At 40.4% G+C, this 23,177-nt stretch overlaps 1 protein-coding gene across 2 annotated transcripts; it reads right to left on the bottom strand.

Annotated features, from left to right (window-relative positions):
- Positions 1-236: 236 nt before the first annotated feature.
- Positions 237-23,177, bottom strand: LOC133977293 (golgin subfamily A member 6-like protein 22). Of its 2 annotated transcripts, none has more exons than XM_062415401.1 (10): positions 23,027-23,177; positions 20,268-21,290; positions 17,012-19,220; positions 8,506-8,612; positions 7,714-7,810; positions 7,233-7,377; positions 6,926-7,062; positions 6,618-6,814; positions 6,433-6,513; positions 237-4,595 (listed from the first exon to the last, which is right to left on the bottom strand). In XM_062415401.1, exons 2-9 carry the CDS (start codon positions 21,281-21,283, stop codon positions 6,438-6,440), a joined length of 3,984 nt encoding a protein of 1,327 aa, XP_062271385.1. In that variant the 5' UTR covers positions 21,284-21,290; positions 23,027-23,177; the 3' UTR covers positions 237-4,595; positions 6,433-6,437. The 2 variants fall into 2 exon arrangements, with proteins under 2 accessions (XP_062271385.1, XP_062271384.1); XM_062415400.1 differs by having other exon boundaries at positions 20,268-21,293; positions 23,027-23,175.

The following is a 23,177-nucleotide window of genomic DNA, read 5'->3' as shown; positions in this document are numbered from 1 at the left end:
CTTTTTTATTGTACCATTCACCAGACTGATTGTATCTCTTTATTTGGATTCTTCTTGTTTTTCCTTGGGTACATAAAGTACCTTTGACATAACAAAAACTATAACAGGAGCAGAAAGTTTGTTTGTAAAACATGAATGAGACTTTGTTATGTTGTGTCTTAAAATGGACTTGTAGGCACCTAGTATGTGCAATAAACAGTACAAGCTTTCCATTAAAAATTTACACATACACACAATTGTATTTCATAGAAAAAGTTTTAATAAAATTCCCCAAATTTCCTTTTATCATACATATCAGTGATTGCAGAGTTGACAATGTTTATTTTTTACCATTAAAAACAAAGGCACTTAAAATAATTTCAAGCAGATTAACACAGGTTTGGAGTTAGACATTTTTACAAAACACTCTCCCAGATTCTGTTGTTGCATTCAAACATCATTACATTTTCTCCCAGATAACTGCTGATATCGTAACCATACCAGCTATTGGGCATTTTAATAAAATCAGGGAATACATCTTTGAGTTTTATTTACATCTTATTTAAAAGAGAAGTAAGACATCCATTGTGTAGCAAAAGGAAACATTTCCTTTGACCCTGTTACTACAGTTAGGTACTTGGCCATGCTATCAGATGTACTGTGTGGACGGTAATTATTTATAATTTTTTCATGATTCAAATTTTTATAATGCAGCATATCATAGAGCAGACAATACAGGACTTTTATACAGAACAGAAGACGACCATCCCTTAACATAAAATAAAAACCATGGATACAAAAAATGTACGGTCATTAATTAACGCATTTACATTCCATTAACATGCAACCGAAATTGAACCCATGTCTCTGTGCCCCCTGCTCCCAACAATTAATTTTTCCCAACATGTGATCATATGATGAAATCTTAATGATTTTATCAATCCCTTCCTTCACAGTAGGACATATAGGGCTCATCCAATTTTGCAGTTGTAGCTGTGATAAGACTTTTATTTGTTTTATTGTCAAGAATGCTCAGAATGGTTGATACCATAGCCCCGTTTCCACTAAGGAAGTTCCTGATAAAAATGGAACCAGATCATGTGCAAATGTGTGCCCAGTTCACGCTTAAACTTCAAGCAATGATTGTTGTCAGCAATTCCTATTTTGTGAAGTCTAGCCGGTATCCAGTAAAATCTGTGTACTATTTTATATTGAATACTTGTCTCTCCACACATTTGATATAATATCTGACCACTCATTATCTTCAATATCAGTTGTAGGGTCCTTCTGCCGTATTACTTAGAGGTAATTATGGGAATCACCTGTGGAGTGTTTGAACACTGTAAAACACTGACGCTTTATGAACATCCTGAGGTAATGAAGTACTCAGTTAAAGGGTTACTTGGTGTTTCACCATTCTTGGATATATTACCAAACACAGGGTCTCATTTTTTATATATTTCCAGAAATTCCCTCTACTTAAAACTTTCCTCAGCACATCCAGACATGACATAAATATACCCTTCTCATACCAATTATATTTACTCCTACAGACTGACATTCTTTCCAGTACATCACTCTTTTCCCATGTGTATTTCAGAGTAATTCAAAAGTGAGGTGTATGACTGGTTAAAAAAAACTCTTTGAGTAAGACACTAGGAGTGGTAATTGGACAATATGGTGCAGCAAGGCTCAATTACATAGTTCTATAGTTACCCAATCTACACCCAGATCAGCGTTAACACAATGTTTAGGTAGTTTGGTTATCTAGAAAGATAGATTATACAGCCTGACATCTGGTAAACCGAGTCCTCCTTTGTACCTGCCCATGCACATCTTACCCATTCTGCTTAAGGGATTCTTATGAGATTTTGTATTAATATTTTGTTGTATTGCTTATAAATGAAATCAGAGATCTTTAAAGGAAGCATCATAGAGAGATAATTAAACTGAGGAGCTACAAACAGAGTCTCAGATTTACTACATGTGATTTTGTAATCGGACAACTCAGAACTCAGAGTTGAAAGAGTTGTTAATAAGTAATACAATATCATCAGCATAGAGCATCAGCTTATTCTCCCTTCCAGCTCCCTTCACTCCTCTAATATTCGGATCTTCTCAAATCATGATTTCCAAAGGTTCCAAGAAAATTGTGAATAACAGCAGAGAAAGGGGGCATCTTTGGCATGTTCCTCATAAGATGTTGAAGAATTGGGAAATTATGCAATTTTGGGAAATTATTTGTAATTTTTTTTAAAACACAATATTGGCGCTTTTCCACTATACAGTTCTAGCACTACACGGCTCGACTCGACTCGGTACGGTACCAGGAACAACCTTTTCCATTACAAAAAAGTACCTACTCAACTAGGGCGGGGTCGTCATAGCATGACTCCGCAAAATTGCTTTGACTTCGTTTTATACACGACACAAAACACATAAACAATGGAGGACATTGAGGCAGTGGTGTACTTGCTGCTGTATGTGGCTTTTTGTCACACACAAAGCAAGAAAATTGAGCCGTATAGCTCTAACGCTGTTGCCGGTATTTAAAAATGCCGGGTTTGATTCTTATGTGGGACGGCTCATGACTCGTCCAGCGACAACTCTTCTGACCAATCAGTGCCCGGCAGTCTGTTGATGTCACATTTAGTATCGGCTCGGCTCGCTTGGAACCTCACCAGAGCAGGTACTAAAAAAGTACCAGGTACCAGGTACTATCCCTAGTGGAAACGCAAAAAAAAACGAGTCGAGTCGTGCTGGAATTGTGTAGTGGAAAAGCACCATAAATCCTGATCCACAATTTAAGACAGAGCCAAACCCAAAGAATGACAGAGCCGTACTTAGGAATCACCATTCCACCCTGTCAAAAGTCTTGTTCGTCATCCAGGGAGATGGCAGTGACTGGCACTAGTTTGAGAAGTTCAACCAAATTATGTAGTAATCTTCTTAAACTGTCAGCTGCAGACCTTCCTTTGATGAAGCCAATTATATTGATTATAAACACTTTCTCTAATCGTGAAGCTAATACTTTAGTCAGTATTTTACAGTCCTCATTAATTAAGCTTAAAGGTCTATGATTTGAGGGATCCACTGCATCGCTATCTTTTTCTAGAATCAATCATTTTAGTGCTTCATTAAATGTATTAGGCAAAGACTCCAAATTAAATATTTCCGGATAAACTTTTAATAAGATAGGAGCCAACATGTCCACAAATGTATTGAAATATTCAATGGGACAGCAATTCATGCCTGGAGACTTTTTAATGCATATTCTGCTTTTTAGTTATACATATATTATCTCATTTAAACTTCTGATTGCACAAGTCTAAAAATATATAAATCTAAATCATATGTATATTGTCTTGATAGAGTGTTTTCCAATGTGGTTATTTCAAGTTATTTGGCTCATGCTTTCTTTTTTCCTTTTAGATGTTTGTGCTATTAATTTTCCTGTGCCTCGGATGCCTCTTATATTGAATACAACTTCTCTGTGACCTCTACATTTAATTCAAAAAACAGAGTCAGGTCCTCAGCCAACTTACTGACTGAGCTCCTCTTTGTTTAACAGCACTGAGTTCATTCGCCATCTACCCCTCCTTCCTGTTTCAGGATTTAAATCAATTTGAGTTTCTACTGGTGTGTGATTACAGTAAGATTTAAGGCAGTATATTCTTTGTCACTTGGGTTCATTAACAGTCATATATCCACCAAACCTAAATCATCTATGAGCGTATGTATGGCAGCCTTATCCCTCAGTACCAGTAACTTCCAAAATTTGCTTTTTACCAGTAACAGGGTACTTGATTTATCATTGAAATCTTTTAATTTCACCTTGTTTGGTGCCCTAATTTTTGTTCAGTTCATTGATTAAGTCAGGGTCTTCCTTATTAGGTGCATATTTATTTCAAACTAATACCCTTTAAGCCTGTTAATAAGGGCATCTACACAAATGATCCTCCCTTATTTGTCCTTAAATTCTCCAAACAGTACAAAACTACAAACGTTTTTTTTCTTAATTATAATCATTACTTTTTTGGAGTAATTTATCATTTTTCTTAAAGTGCTAGGTAGGTTTACGTGAGACAATCTATGATTGGTGAAATAATGTAAAAGGCATTTTGTACAATTTAAACTAAACACACACAAGGTACAATCCACATTCAGAATTTCTGTACATATGTGTGTGTTTGTGTGTGTTTAAAAGAAGATACTTTGCTGAAGGCCTAGTGTTATCAGTCCCTGTCAGTAAATGATGGACTTACACAGCCAAACAAAGCAATGAACCAGTAAGACAATGTGTGGCTTTGTTCTACACTACATTAGGACGTTCAGCCTCCATTGAGCCTCTATACAACAGTTGATAAAACATTTACTTGGCATAAACACATCACAGTCTTGGCACATAGTCTTGGCACCATATTCCATTTACAAGATGAAAACTACTTGATGGCCTCTATGTTCAGCAAAAGCCTGAATTCCCTTACTGCATATCTCAGTAAAGGTCCAAAATAAGGCACTCAAAGTGCAAAGTGGAGCAATCATGGCAAGGTGTCTGTCAGCAGCAATATCTGAGATGGATTGATTCTTGCTCAAGAGCAACAGCACAGCGTCTCCTAAAGGGAACAAAATACACAGTAAGTTCATTGAGAAGTTTCAAAACCACAGAAGACATTCACTTTAGTTAATATAGTCAGCATTTATCATGTATGTACTGGATGGGTTTTTGTGAAAGTACTCTACCATGAGTACATTAATTTTTAGCACAAGTGGCACTTAAATCCAAAACCCTGTTACATTCTCATGCCCTTTTCACTAAGCCAAACATAACCAAAACAGTAAATGTGAAAGCAAAATATAGCTACAAGCAACAGTCCCAGGGGCAAATAAAAGTGCATCAAGCAACTTAAACTTAACACCGAAGCCTTCTTAACCACTGTGCCATGTAACCATGATAGGAGAAAAACGCTGTAGAAATATTGCCAACTTCCTGTTTTTCTCTGTGCTGTCAGTTTAGTCATTCAGCACTTAATAACATGATTGCTCTTGACAGCATTGCAGTGAAGTTTGAACCATTCACTCTCTATTATACGAACAACTATTCAGCTGAATTGCATAATGACTCACACGCAAATCCATTCTTGTAAGTTATGTCAAAAATCCCATGTTCCTGGAATGAATACCTATTATCTACATTTCACATGCACATTGTGGTCTGTGAATGCTCTCATGTGTATAATGTGTCTAAAAATTCTGTTGTCAAGCCATAGGAATGTCATACAAAATATGTTTTTTCCCCAAGTGAACACTGGATCATCATTGCCTAAGAAGAGCTAAAATGTGTCTCTGACAACCAATAATGTTGTTGAAATTAGAAAAAAGAAAGAAACTAGAAATACTACCTTGTGATTGTATGCCTCCGCCAACCAGTCAAATTACAGTTTACATCAATGTCTGGCCAGACTCATAAAGTATTTGTAGTGATGAGGGAATGAAATAAAAGGTATTCAGTGTATTTTCCTTGTACATGTTCATGTTTTGCCAATAAAGCTGATTCTGATAGACCATGACAGTAGATGATGCTTCAGATATAAACGTTGCTGCAAAGAAGCGACCAATTCCAAAACATGGAAGCTTTAGACACATCTTCAACCTGGCAGCACAGAAGATCCATCACAACAGTCTCAAAGTGGGCACCCAAGATCATAAAATATTATCACTTCATCATCATCATCTAATCCTATTAGACAATATTAAATATGGTCATAATTACCTTTAAATTAATTCTTGATTTATGGCTAAAACCGTGTTTTGTGAGGCCTTTGACCACCAAATTCAAATCAGTTCATCTTTGCGTCTAAGTGGACATTTGGGCCAAATTTCAAAAAATTCCTTTAGGGCATTTCTGAGATATCGCGTTCATGAGAATGGGACGGTCTTGACAATAATTGTTGTCAACATGATATTAACAATATTGATTAAAGTCCCACGTGAAACACAAGAAAAGCTCTGAACAGGCCCTAAAGAGGAAAATGGTCTGGAGTGAAAGATATGATAAGATACGATACGTTACGATACGATACGATACGATACGATACGATACGATACGATACGATACGATACGATACGATACGATATACTTTATGGTCCCCATAGGGAAATTTGTCTTGGACTCTACGCTGCGTGCATAAATGCCTCAACAGTTACAGCAGAAAACATATGAACAAAACAGCACCAGCTGTTTAAATCACAACAATAAATTACACATAACAAAATACTGCACCCACCCCATGGTAAAAACACACATTGCACATAACATATTGCACACACGGCAGGGAAATACCTCAAACATGCCGTCAGTGTATCACAGGGCAACAACAGAACTCTCCATTTCTATAGCAATATTTAAACTGTATTATGTCTCTAGTATTTTAATTTCCCCCTAATACTCACTTGGGCTACGCTTCACCTTCATGTTGACTGAGACGCTTCTTAGACTTCAGTTCTTTCAGCCAAGCGGGAGAGGAGGTGGCACTGAACAACACACAGAATCAATATTTCAATCACTTTCGTTAAACATTTTTGCATGGGTCTCATCTTTTCCAGGATATGAGTGTGCCATCATGCTCTGTTCTTACCCTCCGTCTGCCCCGCCGATGGGTGGCAGCACTCGTGCAGCTCCTGGAAGATGTGCAGCAGAGCGAGGAGAATGTGACAGTTGTGAGGGAGATGGTGTTATCACCTCATTTGGACTTTCCTTTTCTTGTCTGCTCTTATCTTCTGTTTCATCTCCTCCACCAGCACCTCCTCCACCTGTTTTCTTTTTTAACTGAGCCTTGGGGAGAAAGTTAAGTAAACATTACTCCATGTCAATTCCACCCTTTTACATCATGTTATCTATTAAAAAAAAGTTTACTTAAACTCTGCTCAGACTCTGAGAACTTACAATTAGGGCTGCAGGGTTCAAGCCAGGAAATATGGGGACTCTCTGAGAAGTGGGAGGAGGAGAACAGACTATTTTCGGTTTAGGCTGTTCCTCCTCAGAGTCTGACTCCCTTTGCTTGGAAGACTCCTCCTTTTCAACTGAAATAAAGTTAATGCATCAAAACATGCACTTAGTCAAGATTTCCAGACTGCTCTTCGACTAGATCGGATGTATTTGGTGGAAATATTGCTTGTTTACTTTGAAACAAAAGAATCAGTGAGCTCCAGCCCTGCATGAAGATTAAAAACATTATGGATGCTGTAATAACCTGTGGAGTCACTGGACCTCCAGTCAGGGCCGTCCGTCTGAGTCAGTCCTGCATAGAGCCGGCTTGGTGGACGTGTTCGTATTCGCCTCTTACCCAGATCTGCCTTGGATCTCTGTGCACTGGTGTCAAGGAGAGGATTGGAGCTCTGTGCAGAGACACACACACACACACACACACACACACACACACACACACACACACACACACACACACACACACACACACACACACACACACACACACACACACACACACACACACACACACACACACACACACACACAGAGTCTCACAAGTAATGAATAGACACTGCATTCATTGGCGTATATTAATGCGCCACCACGCTACAATGACACACACATTTTCGGAGACACATATGCAAAGTAACAACCAAATCATATGTTAATGTTTGTAGGAGATGATACAGACAACAGCAATCATGAATCATGACAGGGGAAGGTGTCAAAACAGAGTCACCAACCTCAGGGAATGGAGGCAGGTCGGGTTCTGGTTGAAAATCAGTAGTCTCAACATCTTCAGAGGAGACCTCAGGCAGCTGGTCAGCGGCAGGCTTTACACTGAGAACAAAGAAAACTATTCAGAATAACACATATTAAACTGAGAAGGCTTATATTACTGTTGAGATGCTTTTAGCTCAGTCTTGAGAGCTTTTTCCATCCAATTTAACAACCTCAGCTCTTCAGAGTTTCTGTGTTGAGCTCTATTAACCACAAGGGGGCACAGGGAGCTCAACTCTTGAAAGTAATTTACTATGCAGCTACACTTGGTTATACTGTAAAAGGAATTATGTTTCAGAAACAGAAATCTCACTATTGCATGTTTCATTCAGTTAAATATTCCCAGTAACTCATGGAGTTGAAGATATTTTAAATTAATATGTCACTCTCAAACACAGAGAAGCCAATATGGTTTCTCAACCAAACTGTGTTATTACTGGTTACACTTCAAGCTTCACTGATTATATTAAGAAACCAGAGCTAAACTTGGCCCTCCTAAACTGCACCTCCAGGCTACTTACTTTAAGACTTCAAAGTGAGATAGCTATAGGGTGTGTATTCGCAGGTTTACCCAGTTTAAATCAAATCATGTCTATGTGGAGCCCCACCTTCAGCACATGACACAAAGACTGATCAAATGAACCTGTCCAGTCCTGTCTGTGTCCAATAATTGAAATGGAGTTACTGACATCAATCTGCAGTCCAAGGACAGTAAGAAGGATTTGTATTGTATCACACCAAAACGGCTTTCCTACCTGTCAGATTCAGATGTCGGTTCACAGGCCCCATTCTGCTGGTCTGGCTCAAGGTCTATCAAAGCATCAGTGTCTTGACCATCTGTACAATAACTGTTAAGTTGAGTCTATGAGACACAAAGAGAGACTTTAAATTGGTAAAATGAACAAGAAAGCCGATCATACTTAAAAAGAAAAAACAGGAAACAATTAAGGAAGAAATTAGAAATGTTTAACCTCCAATTTCCTTTTTTTATGTTGGCCATGCTGCTTTGTAATATGAAATGAAATGACATTTTGGTCTTTCTGTAAATCTGCATATTAGAATTTCACATTGTGGGGCTGTGGGGGGCAGAAAATGAACTGTGTGTCGAGCCAAGATCACTAACTACAGAGGGAGCGAGGACTAAGGACCAGCCAAGCATGCATCTTTTAATGAGCTGGTCACAGAGGCTGGGCTGTCCTCAATAAACACCATGAGCATGTGTTTGCATGCACACACACGCACACACATACACTGGCATACACACCTATAATATACATGTACACACAAATAACCCAAACACACTCATGCTGTCACGCCTACACGCTGGAATGCATGGGTGCGCACAAGAAAAAGCTCACTCACAAGAGCAACTACAGAGCACTTCCTCACAAACATTCCTTTAAGCTCACTTCACATTTTCGCAAGGTACACATCCCTCTCTTGTGTTGTCTGATATTGTCACCTGGATACAGAACAACACTTGTGAAGGTAAGGCCTTAGTATGATTTCATACAAGTCTCAAACACTTCACAAGCCACTTTTTACTCATGATTCATATAGCAGCTTCATTTTCAAAATGCCTGTTATCTGGGAGCATCGCAGCATGGACGGACAGACTCATAATGATTTTCCTATAACCAAAGACTGTGTTTAGTTCTCTTAGAGTCTGCTCTAAGAGAAACACAACGAGACAACTACTCCACAGTGAAAGATAGTCTCCATATCCCTCCAGTGTTGTTAAGTTGAAAAACAGACTGAAACTGCATTTTTCAGTACATCGTGTGACTCTGACACCTGCCTCTATGATCATTACCAAAATCTCCTAAAGAACAAAAAAGAGGAACTTAATTCATTTTCTAAATGATTTCTGTTGGCAGTGGAACAAGTATGCAATAATGAAAGAGAAAATCGGTAAGTGTATCTCAGTCTGAAACAATCTGCTTTCCTTAAATCTATGATTCAGAAATGACTGCCACAAACAAAATGCAAATTCCACTTGTCATACGCAGAGATTAAAATATTATGCATGAAAAAATGTTTAACCCCTTGGGGGCAGCGGAACAAGCATATATATTATCACCTTATATAGTTGATAAGGCAATGGTGTTAACAAACAGCTGCCTGATTGCACATCTAGCAGACAAAAAGCAACAAATAGCTTTCATATGGATCCATGTTTGTGCCACCTGACAAATAATATTCACTCTCCTTTTATCTCTATGTCGGTTTCCACCAACTCCAGAGAGAGTCTAGCAACTTCTTAGTTGCTAAATGCTCTTGTATGTTCACTAGTTAGTGACTTACTTTGTCTGTCTACTGTTGCTAGGAAGGTAACATACAGTGGGTTTATCAGCAAAAGACATGTCTGCTGTGGTTGATTAAACAAAACCAAAACAATGCACTAAAAGATGCCTACGTGTAATGTAACATGTTTTATAAAGTTAAGGGGAGGAGCAGAGTTATAATTATCTGTATGTTTTTGTCAATAAGCGACACCTGCAGCTTTACTCTGCATGTGCACAGAGTATGCTGGTAGACTCCTTATTTTACTAATAATAACTGAACAGTTTAGGACCACTGTAAAGTAACAAAAAACTTAGATAAAAACTTCACCTCTAGGCTGCAGTAATCACTGTGTGTCTGTGTGAATGTGCCAGTACAGTAAGTGCACTGGAGGGTGGAGGATGTGCAAGTCAAGACAGAGTTAGCTTCATTATAGTTTACCACCATCACATTTTTGTCACAGTCAATGGAATGTGTAGGAGAGCTTGTTTACGATGTAGTGGGGAGGATATCATCCTAAAGATGCCATGAGCACAACTAACAACAACTCTAATCCAGGATAACAAATCAAGACTGTCAACAAAACATCGCCTCTAACAAGGGAAAGTGATGCATAATCAAATTAAGAGTGGAAAAAGCCTGCAGGTTCCTTTCTCCTTTTAGTCTTTGTGCCTCGAATGCATGTACACCCACTAAGATGGAAACACAGACACACACAGACACACACACACACATACACACACACCTACACAAGTATGCTGCGTCCACTGTTAACACTTAAAAACTTAAAACTCATGTATTGCAATTGGAACCCAAAGTTATTGTAGTTCATATCTAAACCAGATGGTGATAAATATTGCGTTGAAATAAACATCAGATATACGATGTGTATCTACTTTTATCCCCTTTTCGGTAGCATGCCAAAGTTTTTGAAATAAAATGCTACATTGAGGCCAATTTAATCATTAAAATCTATGTCGATTTCAAAGTTTTAGTAGTAGTTTGTTTTTGTTGCCTTCTCTCTTCTCACAGTCAAGTATTAAATATTGTAATTGACATTGCATTTTAAATTGTGTGGAAGGTGTAGGTGTATTACTAAGCTGCAATCCTCACTTTGCTCTCTAATATTTCTAACATGACTAACATTTTCCAGCATTAGCAACATTTACTGACTATCACCCTGCCATCTGACTATCATTCATTTTTAAAGGACTACACCAATGATTTCTATTTGTTGGTCCATCTGGAAGTTGGCTCAGACATTGCTTGATGACTGCAGTACTAATATAACTTCAATGGATCCAGTGAGAACTGACCGTAACCATAAAATAAGTTCCATATTAGAAGTCCCCTGATAAAATTGATGTATCTTATCACATGCATAACAACACTTATAAAAAGTTAATATTTGTCTAATTTGAAAGATAAGCCACATGTAGGAGTGATCAAAGTCTTCGGTCACCAACAATCAAAGGTTTTTCAGCTTCAGGCTAAACAACAGACTTCAGAACTGGATTTTGTGAGAATCCTGTCTGCTATGGCCTCTCTGCTCTGTTTGTGTGTAGCTCAGTGTCGCCATCAGTCAAGTATTCACAGAGACCTGCAGCTCTTTAGACATCCATGACACATAGAGAGCAGAGCGGAACATTGAGGCCAATTTAATCATTAAAATCTATGTCGATTTCAAAGTTTTAAGAAATACTATACTATGTAATACATAAATTATAGATACCATATTCATATATCTATATAATTAGTAGTGGTAGGGTAGTGTTCACACTATAGCGTTAAAGGAGAAGTTGAAAGTTGAAATACAGTATTGACAATACCAGGATAAGTGGATAAAAATGGATGGCTATACGCATGGATATCGAAATGAAATGTGATAAGATATTGCCATAACTAAAGCGAAAGCAAATGTGGGCAGCTCAAACATCAGGCAGATGTAGATAAACTGGACATAGACATCTGTAGTTGGATGAACCTCATCTCACTGTGTCACACTTTGTTTTAGTCCTCTGCTTTATCTCTGACACACACCACAGACAGAGAGGGAAAGGGCATGCATGTGTGCTGATAAAACACCACATTTGGACGACTTTATCAGATAACCATGTCCTTCCTGCAACAGACTGCCACTGCCTACTGCGCCTCCTATTCACATTTGCATGTTTATCTCTTAACAAATGGGGATGTACATATTTGGTTAGGCAATGAGTTGCATGGAGCTTTGGTGTAAACTATGACCTAACTAAGGACCTGAATCCCTCTCTTATGTAGTTAAAATTCTGCTGATACAATCATTATTGTATGTAATTTCCATTAACCTCCCTGTTGATGCATTGAAGGGGTCATTTCCATTGACCTAATGTCAATAAAAACTAGCTAGCCAAGGCTATTAATGTAATATCTGATTTTCATTAAACCATTATATTCATTATAATTGACCTGGATATGATAAGAGCAGAATATTGTAGAGCAATCATTGACATTTCCTGTGTTGCTAAATCAGCTCTTACAGAGCAGGTTTGAGAGGCTCTCCTGTGCAGAGTCTGTCGGCTTCTGAGGGACAAGTGGCGGAGGGACCTTCTGCTACGTCTGGCAAAGCTACGAAATGGCGACATGGCTCTCTGAAACCTTCCCTCTCCATCTCCACTTTCTTCTTCCTCTTTATCATCATCTTCCTCTTCTTGCTTCTCTTCCGCATTGCCCCAGACCAGCTCCAGAGCCCCTTGCAAGGAGCGTCGTACACTGCCCACCCAGCCTGCCACCTGCAGCTGGGCAGCTGACAGTTTCCCTCCCAAGTACTGCATGGCTGAAAAGCTCACACAGCTGGTCGTCCTGGTAGTAACGTCACCATGGGAACTGGGTCACCGGAGAAATTGAAGTTCAGCTTTGTTAGAGATGAAGGGATTGTGTGGGTGAGTCAGAAAGCTGGGTCTGTGATCTTGCTTTTAGTTGTCATTTTCAGCAGGCAGAAGGTAAAGAGAGCACAAATTGTCCTTTGTAGAAAACAGGCTTCTGATGTCATACAAAATGAAATATAGTCCAACTTTCACTTCCATCCCCGCTCTCCATATCTTTATGGTTCAAGTCACACACACTTCCTGGAACAGTTGATTATTTGCTGTCAGTAAATAAGTAAATAGTCTGACCAGCCATGTGTTTGCACGCTGACAACACTATTCCACTGCAGCATTCACTGTGATGGATGTGACACCTTAAACAGCAGCGTCCCAAAGAAAGGCTTTCTCATCATTACGATTATCCATTGTGAGTTTATCATCCATTTAAAAGACACTGACAGAAGTCTCAATCGATAAACGTCCTTATGTCTCTACCTTTGAGGTAAAAAAAAAAACAGCAAATAAGCTTTGAGTCCTGCACACAAGAACTTTCACAGTTACCTCTTTTCATGAGAACCCTCTTTTTCTGTTTTGCTGAGACTTGATTCAGCCACAGTCAAGCCTGTTTGCATGTGTACCTACGTCCCAGTTCATATTGCGACTCCATTTTCCATTCACAAAGAAAAAAAGCAGCGTGGGAAATATCTGCCACTCCAAACATCCAAAGCCAGGTACAGAGAGGTAGATCACCCCTTTATCTCCTCTAGACCTGGGGGATTTCAGAGAGAGTCAAAACAAAGCTCAGGTCTGTGCTCGGAAATGGAAAATCCAGAGGGAAGGAAGGTGCGGCAGGCTGGGCCAAGGTGCTTTCTGTACCTCCCTCTGCTGCTCTCTTCCTCTAGGTAAATGCAGGTTACTGAATGAACCAGGTCTTTGTGAGAACAGAAGGCAGAGAGAATAGTAGAAAACAGGAAGACTACTGGAAAGTTGAGAGAAAGTTGGAGCAACAGGGAGCACTAGATGACTGAAAGAATGGACAGTGGATAGTGAACTTTCTTGTCCATGGATTAGCCCAGCCTCTTTTGTGTGTATGCATGCCAGAAAGTGTGTGTGTGTGTGTGTGTGTGTGTGTGTGTGTGTGTGTGTGTGTGTGTGTGTGTGTGTGTGTGTGTGTGTGTGTGTGTGTGTGTGTGTGTGTGTGTGTGTGTGTAGGGGGGTGACGGGCTCTCTCAAAACAGGGTGGAGAGATTGAGTAGAGAGACAGAAAGAGAGCAGATAGGGGCACCATGTATGGTCATTCTGACATGATGCCCGTTGCCAGATCCAATTGAGGACATGATGATCACATACCACCTAGGCCCTACTTACTATGACATCAATCCATCCACCCGTCTGTCTGTCTTTTACTCAGTAGCCTCAGCGAGGGTGCACGGTCGGCTGCTCAGCTTGTGTTTGCCAAGTAAACATTTTACTCATTCTACTCGGTCCAAATGAAAAGCTTTTCTCTGCCTGATTAATTTTACACACACTAGTGTCTTTGCTGTGGGATTTTCCCTTGCAGCCATAAAATGGTTAGCAAATAGCTATAATAATATGTTATTTATTAAACGACGAACGGTGGCTGTATTATAACATCGTACGGTTCATTACACAAAGTCCTTGGATTCTGCAGTGCAGGATAAGGAAGTGCAACTTTTAAGAGCAGCAGTGCCACTCAGTGGTGAAACTGCAACCATACACACAATCATGACCAACAAAGCAACTATACAGTATCACTGGCTTTGGGATATCTGAGTGGTTATGTACAATGCCGCCTTAAAGTAGCTCATTACTAACAGTATGTGGTTCATGGTTTGTTTCATCAAGCATGTTCACAGAAACATAATATCACAATGATGCACACATAAACACACAGTTCAGTGCTCCAGAGGGTTTTCATTAACTCTGTAAAAAATGTTGCACGTTCAAACAGGCAGTGAATTGATCTGTCTTGACTGGCACGGGCCTCTCAGCTGCTCATTCTGTCTGATATACTCTCATTAGGGTCATCAACAACTGTTTGCTCCATTCAACTTGAATAGTTTGTTTTTGTTGCCTTCTCTCTTCTCACAGTCAAGTATTAAATATTGTAATTGACATTGCATTTTAAATTGTGTGGAAGGTGTAGGTGTATTACTAAGCTGCAATCCTCACTTTGCTCTCTAATATTTCTAACATGACTAAAATTTTCCAGCATTAGCAACATTTACTGACTATCACCCTCCCATCTGACTATCATTCATTTTTAAAGGACTACACCAATGATTTCTATTTGTTGGTCCATCTGGAAGTTGGCTCAGACATTGCTTGATGACTGCAGTACTAATATAACTTCAATGGATCCAGTGAGAACTGACCGTAACCATAAAATAAGTTCCATATTAGAAGTCGCCTGATAAAATTGATGTATCTTATCACATGCATAACAACACTTATAAAAAGTTAATATTTGTCTAATTTGAAAGATAAGCCACATGTAGGAGTGATCAAAGTCTTCGGTCACCAACAATCAAAGGTTTTCCAGCTTCAGGCTAAACAACAGACTTCAGAACTGGATTTTGTGAGAATCCTGTCTGCTATGGCCTCTCTGCTCTGTTTGTGTGTAGCTCAGTGTCGCCATCAGTCAAGTAGTCACAGAGACCTGCAGCTCTTTAGACATCCATGACACATAGAGAGCAGAGCGGAACAGAAAAGAGAGATGGAAACCTACACTACGAATCCTGATCTCAGACCCCACATGTTGTTATTGGCTGGGGGATTACACGCTCACTGCCCACGCTTAGAAGCTTCCCAAACACAGAAAAATATAAGAAAATACAGGCAGAAAGCAGAGTCTCTGCAGATACATACACCGCCACACACTTCTCGAGGGTCATTAGTGATGATTGAGAGGGAATATTTTAGTATGAGTCTATACTATATTACTATACTATACTATATTTTTAGGAAAATCCTGCATAGTATGCCTTTCAAGAATTAAACCACATTCAAATGTAATCATGTGTACTCATCATCTGGTATATCAGAATTCTGCATTGATCAGTTCAGTTAATGGTGGTCAAAAAAGGCTGTTTACTGCACTCCAACATCAAATATAAATCTAAAACGTATAAGATGGACGCTTCACAGAGGGGGAAATTGCTTAGCTGGCTCTTCACTCTCTGCAAAACCACTGACACTACTGATGGAACGCTTCTATCTGCAAATACTCACCCACAGCTGCTGGAAATAACCCATCCAAGATGCCCATGTGAAATAATCCATTGTTATTTCACACTTTATATCTTGTCTTTTTCTTTTGACCTGCTTTTTTAATGAAGTTTTTTCATATGCAAAATGAAAGTAACAAATTCTGCAACAGCTGCAAAGGAAGGGCAAACCTCACTTCCTGTTAGTCATTTTTCACACATAAACACACGACAGCTATTGAGTTCATACAGTTTGATGTGATGTTACAGTTGCTGAGCAGAGTCAGCAAATGCATTAGGAGACTGAATGTACTGGAATGAGTCCTGCCCTTGCACAAAACTGTAACTGTATGTAAAACACAGAAAAGGGGTTCAATCTTACTTGATATCAACTTTAGGGGAAGTAATTTCAGATCATAAATTCAGAGCCAGGCCTCAATCACAGCAGTTTTGTGACACCTCTAAAGTCCACACTTATCTTTCTCTAACACTTTGTACTATTAATTAAAGTAATAAGCTCTTTGCAAGGGCAGATAATATGACTGACACACAGCATATGACACGTACAGACACACGCCAACACATGTTCTTAAGTCATGACTTAAACTGGCTGGAGCGACTATAACAAGTCATTGTTGCACTTGCAATAGGAATGGCAATGTGTTGTTACAGGTAAAGTCTGTGGCTGCCAGGCTGATGTGATTAAGTGGTAAAATAACCACATTTCCATGACCGAGCCTGACTCTGTTCTTAACTTCACCCTTTCTGCGTAATTGGACACTTTAATATTCTGTTCTTTACATATTGGTATACGAGTATATCATTTTGGAGTAACCACAGTGTGTGTTAAAATCAATCAAACATGGATGAAAATCAAGATGCAATACAAATTGTATTTACTGTACCTCCTGCTGCTTGCCGTCTTCTTCCCCTTCATCTTCCTTTGTCTCCACCTCTTCTTTCATCTCCATCTCCTTTTCTTCTTGTTTCTCCTTCTCTATCCCCTTCTCCTCTGCTTTCTCCTTCTCTATCTCCTTCTCCTCCTCCGGACTCTGCTGGGCTGGTGCAGGCTTTGGGCTGTCTGGTTTTTCCAGCTGCTCTTGTACTTTCTTCTCCTCAGTTCTGACTTCCAGGGGCACAAGTGTTGCCACCTCTTCATCCGGGGAGTACAAAGAGGTGCTCTGGACAGGACTAGTCTTTACTTTAGCCTGTGACCCCCATCTCTTCGGTTTGACTGAAAAATCGTCAAAATCAACCTCGACACAGGGCTTGCTGACGGAGAAGTCGTCATAGACTACTTCAGTTTGACTCTCTGTGGGCTTGTGGGTTTGATCTGAAGGGGTGTGAGGAGATTTGGATTTCTGAGGCAAATCTTCAGAGTCAAAGCTGATTAAATCTGGCTCATCCACCGACATCTCTTTTTCCCCCTCTTCTCTCAGTCTGAGTTTTTCTTCCAGTTCTTCTGCTCTCTTTCTTTCAAGTTCTTCTTGACGTTTCTTCTCCAGCTCTTCAGCATCTTCTTTCTCCATCTGAATTTTTCTTTCCTCTTCTCTCTGTCTCTCCATTTCCATTTGCTTCATTTTCTCCATCTCTTCTTTTTCTTGCTGCCTTTTCCTCTCAAGCTCCCTCTCCTCCTCCAGCTCTCTCTGTCTTTCCCTCATCCTCTCTTCCTCTTTCTGCCTCTCCTCTTCTCTCAATCTTTCTTTCTCCTTCTCCTCTTGTCTTAGTATCTCCTCTTTCTGCCTTGCCCTCACTCCATCCTCCAGCTCTCTCTGTCTTTCCCTCATCCTCTCTTCCTCTTTCTGCCTCTCCTCTTCTCTCAATCTTTCTTTCTCTTTCTCCTCTTGTCTTAGTATCTCCTCTTTCTGCCTTGCCCTCGCTCCATCCTCCTCATTCTTTCTCTGCCACACCAACTCCAACTCCTTCTGTCTCTCCTTCTCTTCATCCTTCAGTTTCTCCTTATCTCTCTCCTCCTGCTCATGTTTAAGCACCTCTTCCATCTGCTTTGCCCTATCTCTTTCCTCTTCTCTCTGTCTCTGCAACATCAACTCCATCTGTCTTTCCCGTTCCATCTCCTCCTCTTTCAACCTTTCCCTTTCCCTCTCCTCTTCTCTCAACCTTTCTCTCTCCACTTCCTCTTTTTTCTGTCTCTCCTTTTCTTCCTCCTTCAGCTTCTCTCTTTTCTTTTCCTCTTCTCTCCTTCTCACCTCTTCCATCTGCTTTGCCCTATCTCTTTCCTCTTCTCTCTGTCTCTGCAACATCAACTCCATCTGTCTTTCCCGTTCCATCTCCTCCTCTTTCAACCTTTCCCTTTCCCTCTCCTCTTCTCTCAACCTTTCTCTCTCCACTTCCTCTTTTTTCTGTCTCTCCTTTTCTTCCTCCTTCAGCTTCTCTCTTTTCTTTTCCTCTTCTCTCCTTCTCTCCTCTTCCCTCATCTGCTTGGCCTTTTCTTTCTCCCTTTCTTTCTCTTCTTCTTTTCGTTTGTTCTTCTCTTCTAACTCAAGTCTTTCCATCTCCTTTAGGCTTTCCTCTGCTTTCCTTTTTTTTTCAAACTCCAATTGTTTCAGTCGTTTCTCTTCTTGCCTTTGGGCCTCATTGTCCTGGCTCTGAAGGATTCCTACTCCTATATAGGCAGGCACTGAAACAGGGAAGTCCTCCTCAGATTTATCCTCAGGAGCCTCATCTTCATCTGTACTGGATTCAGGCTCTGAGCACAGGTGTACTGGAGGTCCACCGTCATCTCTCTCCACCACACCAAAGTGAACAGAGCGACGTCTGACATTGTCACTCTTTACAGAACTTTCACTTGCAGCTGCGGATCCCTCGTCAGTGGCAGTGCATGTTGCAGGTGGGCTGCAAGCACGTAGTTGAACATCACCCTCTGTCGATTTGCTCTGTTCACTATCTCCTGATGTCTCTGGTGATGTTTTAGATGAATTCACTTTAGGAGGAGCATCTTTGGATGTGACTAGTGGGCTCTTTGCGGGTTGCTCCTCGGGGGAGATCTTTGAGGGTGGATCCACAGTCTCTGTGGATGATGTCCCTGTTACAGGGAGTTCAACAGGAGGACTTTTGGGTGTTTTCTCTGCTGTAGGAGCAGTTGCTGAATCAGAGCTGTGAAAGAGATAACAATCACAGTTGTTCAAGTTAAAAAGAGGTTCAAGCTGAGAGTTTATGATCCTGATCCACATGTATCTGTTCATACAAGGTCATATGAAAGGATCACGTACCTCTAGTACTTATTAGTTTAATCAGATAGTTTGGTTTTATTTGCTAGTTTTTTAGATATCCATCTTACATTTCTGCTTCCAACAGGCTGGGTTTTGTTTGTTTGAATATTTACATTTTAAAAAAATTGACATCAACTTCCTTCTCCAGAAACACATGCTAATCCACAGAACACTCTATCAACTGATGTCACAGGAACTATCCCATTTTCCAATGACATAAACACGTTTCTACTCACCTCAACTGTATTGGAATAGTGGGAGATGAATATCTCAAAACCTAGACAAAAAAACACCAAAACATCTAGGGGCTAGATACTAGGTGTGAACCAACCCTCTAACTGTGAGATTTTCACTAGTTTTTGGAGTACTGACATCTAGTCTCAGAATGACCTCTTTGACTTGGCCTTGTTTACACTCTTATCCGAATTTAGTTATCTTTCGGCATAAATCTGGCCACAACCTTTATACTGCAGGCAATATGATTCATTTGCCACACTTCTATTAATGTCCACACACAGTGCACACTGAAATGACATGTAAAAAAAAATAAGTCACTGTAGCTGACACTCAAACTTTCCTTTCTCAGTAGTTCCAGACTTGCACTCCTCTTGCCATGATTTTTTTCACAGAAACTGGGAGACACTGTGGAAAACACTGCAGAAACCTTCCACACTCAAGACAGAAGGAAGCGACAAAAACAACAAAAGGCGCTTTAGTCTAAATACAATATGTCTACTGCAGTACTGCAGGATCTGGCACAAAAGATGCAAGTGGAGAGAAGACTGTAACCCTGGCCAATAATAGCAAGTCATGATATGTGCCATTAACCTTAAAATAAACTTCTTGCTTGATTGCACTTGCAAGAGAATATTCTCTTCATTCATGTCTAGTCAAGTCACCAAACAGTACAGTGGAAAAAAATCTCACTAACCTTTTAGGGCGAATTCGGGGTGCAACCTGTGGCTTTTTCTCGATCTTCGGACCCTCAGAACCTGTTTCCACCTTCCAGTTTTTAATTCGCTCCTTCACACCTCCTCCACCATTTATGATTTCTGGCTCTTCTCTCTTTGCAACCGGCTCTGGCCTGGACGACGAGTCAAACAGAAGACTGATTCTGCGTTTTATGCTGCCTCCTCCACTGTATTCCTCCATCAGTTTGCCTTCGTCACTCTCTCTGTTGGGTGGCTCTGATGTTGTCAGGCTCTGCTCTGGATCAGGGGGAACCGGCTTGTTTGCGGCGTCCTTGCTGGTGGCTGTAGAGATGGTTATAGTGGGCTGGGGAGGCAGAGTTAGACCACCTGACTCAAACTTTGAGGTGAGGTCCGCGGACAGACGATTCCTGACGCTACTCCTTCGATATTTTGGATTGGCTGTGGAGGAATCATCACCCCCTGATACCTCAAGGTTTTGGACGACAGCCGTCTCAGTTTTGTCATCCTTCTTTTTTTCATCTCTCTGTTCCGAGTTAGTTACAACATCAGTGGATGTGCTGTGGTTTGTTTGGGTGACATCTTCTTTCTGGATTGGCTCAGATTTAGATGTCTCCTTGGGTGGAGCACTTTGTGAAGCTGGATCTGATTTCCCTGGCGCTACAATAGAATCAAGAGCATCTTCTCCACGCGGACTTGATTTATTCTCTGTAGCTGTTTTCGGTTGATCTTTGGTGTTCACAGTTACAGAGCTGAGTTTGGAGTCAGAGGTGGCGGGCTGTTGAGGTGGTTTCTGAGCAGGGGTGGTCAGAGTGGCTTTGGGGACATCTGGAGCCTCAGATTTACTAGTCTGGTGTGTTGTTGCTTCAGATGGTGCAGTGACCGTCTTTGGAGCGTGGATGGAGTGAATGGTGGTGTTCTTCTGCAGAGAGAAGGGCTTGGGAGCGAGCCGAGGTTTGGCGGGAGGTTTAGGTTTGGGGGCGCCTTGAGTCTGGGAAGCCTCAATGGAGCTCTCCATAACTGAGCTGCTACAAGAGGAGAGAAGAAGAGGGGGTGTTTACATACAGGAAAATACACCTTTACAATGAAAAAATATTTTCACTCTCAGTTGAGACAAAGCCAGCTCGTCGTGTTGCTACAAAGAACGCTTGAAAAGCCTGATCGGTCTAGATTGTTGAAAGCACATTACTACTGCAGGAGCTGCTAATCAATCATACTGAACAAACAAAAGAAACTATGAAGTTGTCGTGCTGGAATCATTTTCATGTCATCACATTTCTAACTATGAGTGTACACTTTTATAAAAAATAAAATAAAAAATACTTTCACTACTGATGATTAGTAGATGTAATCATTTACAGATGGGCAACATGATATTACACTGCTATAAAATGCAAATTTCAGTTTCGTCATTTATAACCACACTGAAGATGGAAAAACTAACAGTGCAGCAGACCAGTCAAGCAGCAGACCAGCAGAGAGTGGAGCAGCTTTGATGAGTCATCACACACAAACTCAATGTAATCTGCACAGAAATGACACAACCACATCAGATCTTTCTCAACTGAACTGAGACCACTGAAAGGCAAACAGCTTGCGACTGTTCTCAAACTGTCACATAAGCACTTTGTTCTGTGCTAACAACTTTGATAAATGTGAGTCCAAATTTACACACCATGTGAAACAAAATAAAAGTAATGTTGCCAAATCTGTAACACTAAATACCACAGGGACTGTATGTGGCTTGTCATCTGGTTTGACCTGTAGTAGTTTTGCACAAACCGGTAACTCCACACCCCACAGTTTAATACTGTGAAGTTTTCAATAATGTGTCAGCAAAATGCTTATTGTCACTCTCACAATATCCGTCTTCAACCGGTTTGCATAAACAATTTTGATTCCGATACACTCAGGTGTTTGTGCAAGAGATTAGTTTCGTGATTGACTTTTTGGTGCATTGCTCAAACACACACCTCTGGGTGTGCATAATATTGTGTAATGGGATCCTAAAGCTGTTTACACCACCCAGTTAAATTCATATCTAGCCTCCCTTCTTTTCCTCACAGATGAACCCCTGAGAAAACAAACACTGTCTAGCAGGTAAAGCTGCAGCTGATAGATGGTGATTCCTGTTGTGTTTTTTTAGGCCACCTTCATGGATTGCACTGAAAAACCATTCTGCAGCAGCGCCTGGCTTGCTGGCCTTTAAGCTTCTTTATCTTTGTTTGACTTTGGTGCGTGTTACCCTGCCAAGGCTACACTCAGTGCCTTTCACTTGGATGTTTACCGTATCATTAATTCTGTAAGTGATGCTGTGAGAAGCTATAATGAACTCAGAAGCTGTTCATGAGCCAAGCATCGCTATATAATAACATGTAGCACGCATTAATCGGCATTAATCGGTGACATTAACGTTATTTTTGCGCCAATGTTTGATTACGGGTCGTTAATAAGTTACTAATAAACGCGTCCACAGTGAACTCTCAGTCGTTGAACCAGAAGTATCCGCTCAAACTGGACAAAGGAAACTGGGATAAATGAATGTAACTTTAATTCAAGCCAGGCTGTCAGTCCTGAGAATAAACCCGTCTGCTGCTTTTGTAAGACAAAGAAACTCATATTAAGGTTATTTGCAAAGCTTAGAAAACAGTAGACTGGAGCTGGTCATACAGACTGTGCACCTGCTCTAAACATCAGCTATGCGAACTTTATTCCCATCGCGTTGACGTTTCTTTAGTAGTTATAAAGTTTCTTTTTTTACCTTTCGTTTTCACGCCGTCATACAGGCTGAGGAAGGAAGGACGAGGGAAGAAGTTACAAAAGAAAGTGTTCCTCAGGTTTCCGCGATCGTCTCGCCTGCTGAGCTGTTGTGAGAGTGTTTTTTTTCTTTTACACTTCATTCACACCAACAA

This window comes from Scomber scombrus, chromosome 3 (assembly GCF_963691925.1).
Source record: "Scomber scombrus chromosome 3, fScoSco1.1, whole genome shotgun sequence".
Classification (NCBI taxonomy): Eukaryota; Metazoa; Chordata; class Actinopteri; order Scombriformes; family Scombridae; genus Scomber; species Scomber scombrus.
This window is presented reverse-complemented; position numbering and strand designations above follow the sequence as displayed.

What these genes read in the sequence shown, in the direction of transcription:
- LOC133977293 (XM_062415401.1), bottom strand. Translation starts at nt 21,283, where the DNA reads ATGGAGAGCTCCATTGAGGCTTCCCAGACTCAAGGCGCCCCCAAACCT. An exon ending in AAGACGGCAAGCAGCAGGAG is followed by an intron (nt 8,613 to 17,011) that starts GTACAGTAAATA and finishes TGTGTCTCATAG; the next exon opens with ACTCAACTTAACAGTTATTG. An exon ending in CCGACATCTGAATCTGACAG is followed by an intron (nt 7,811 to 8,505) that starts GTAGGAAAGCCG and finishes CTTTGTTCTCAG; the next exon opens with TGTAAAGCCTGCCGCTGACC.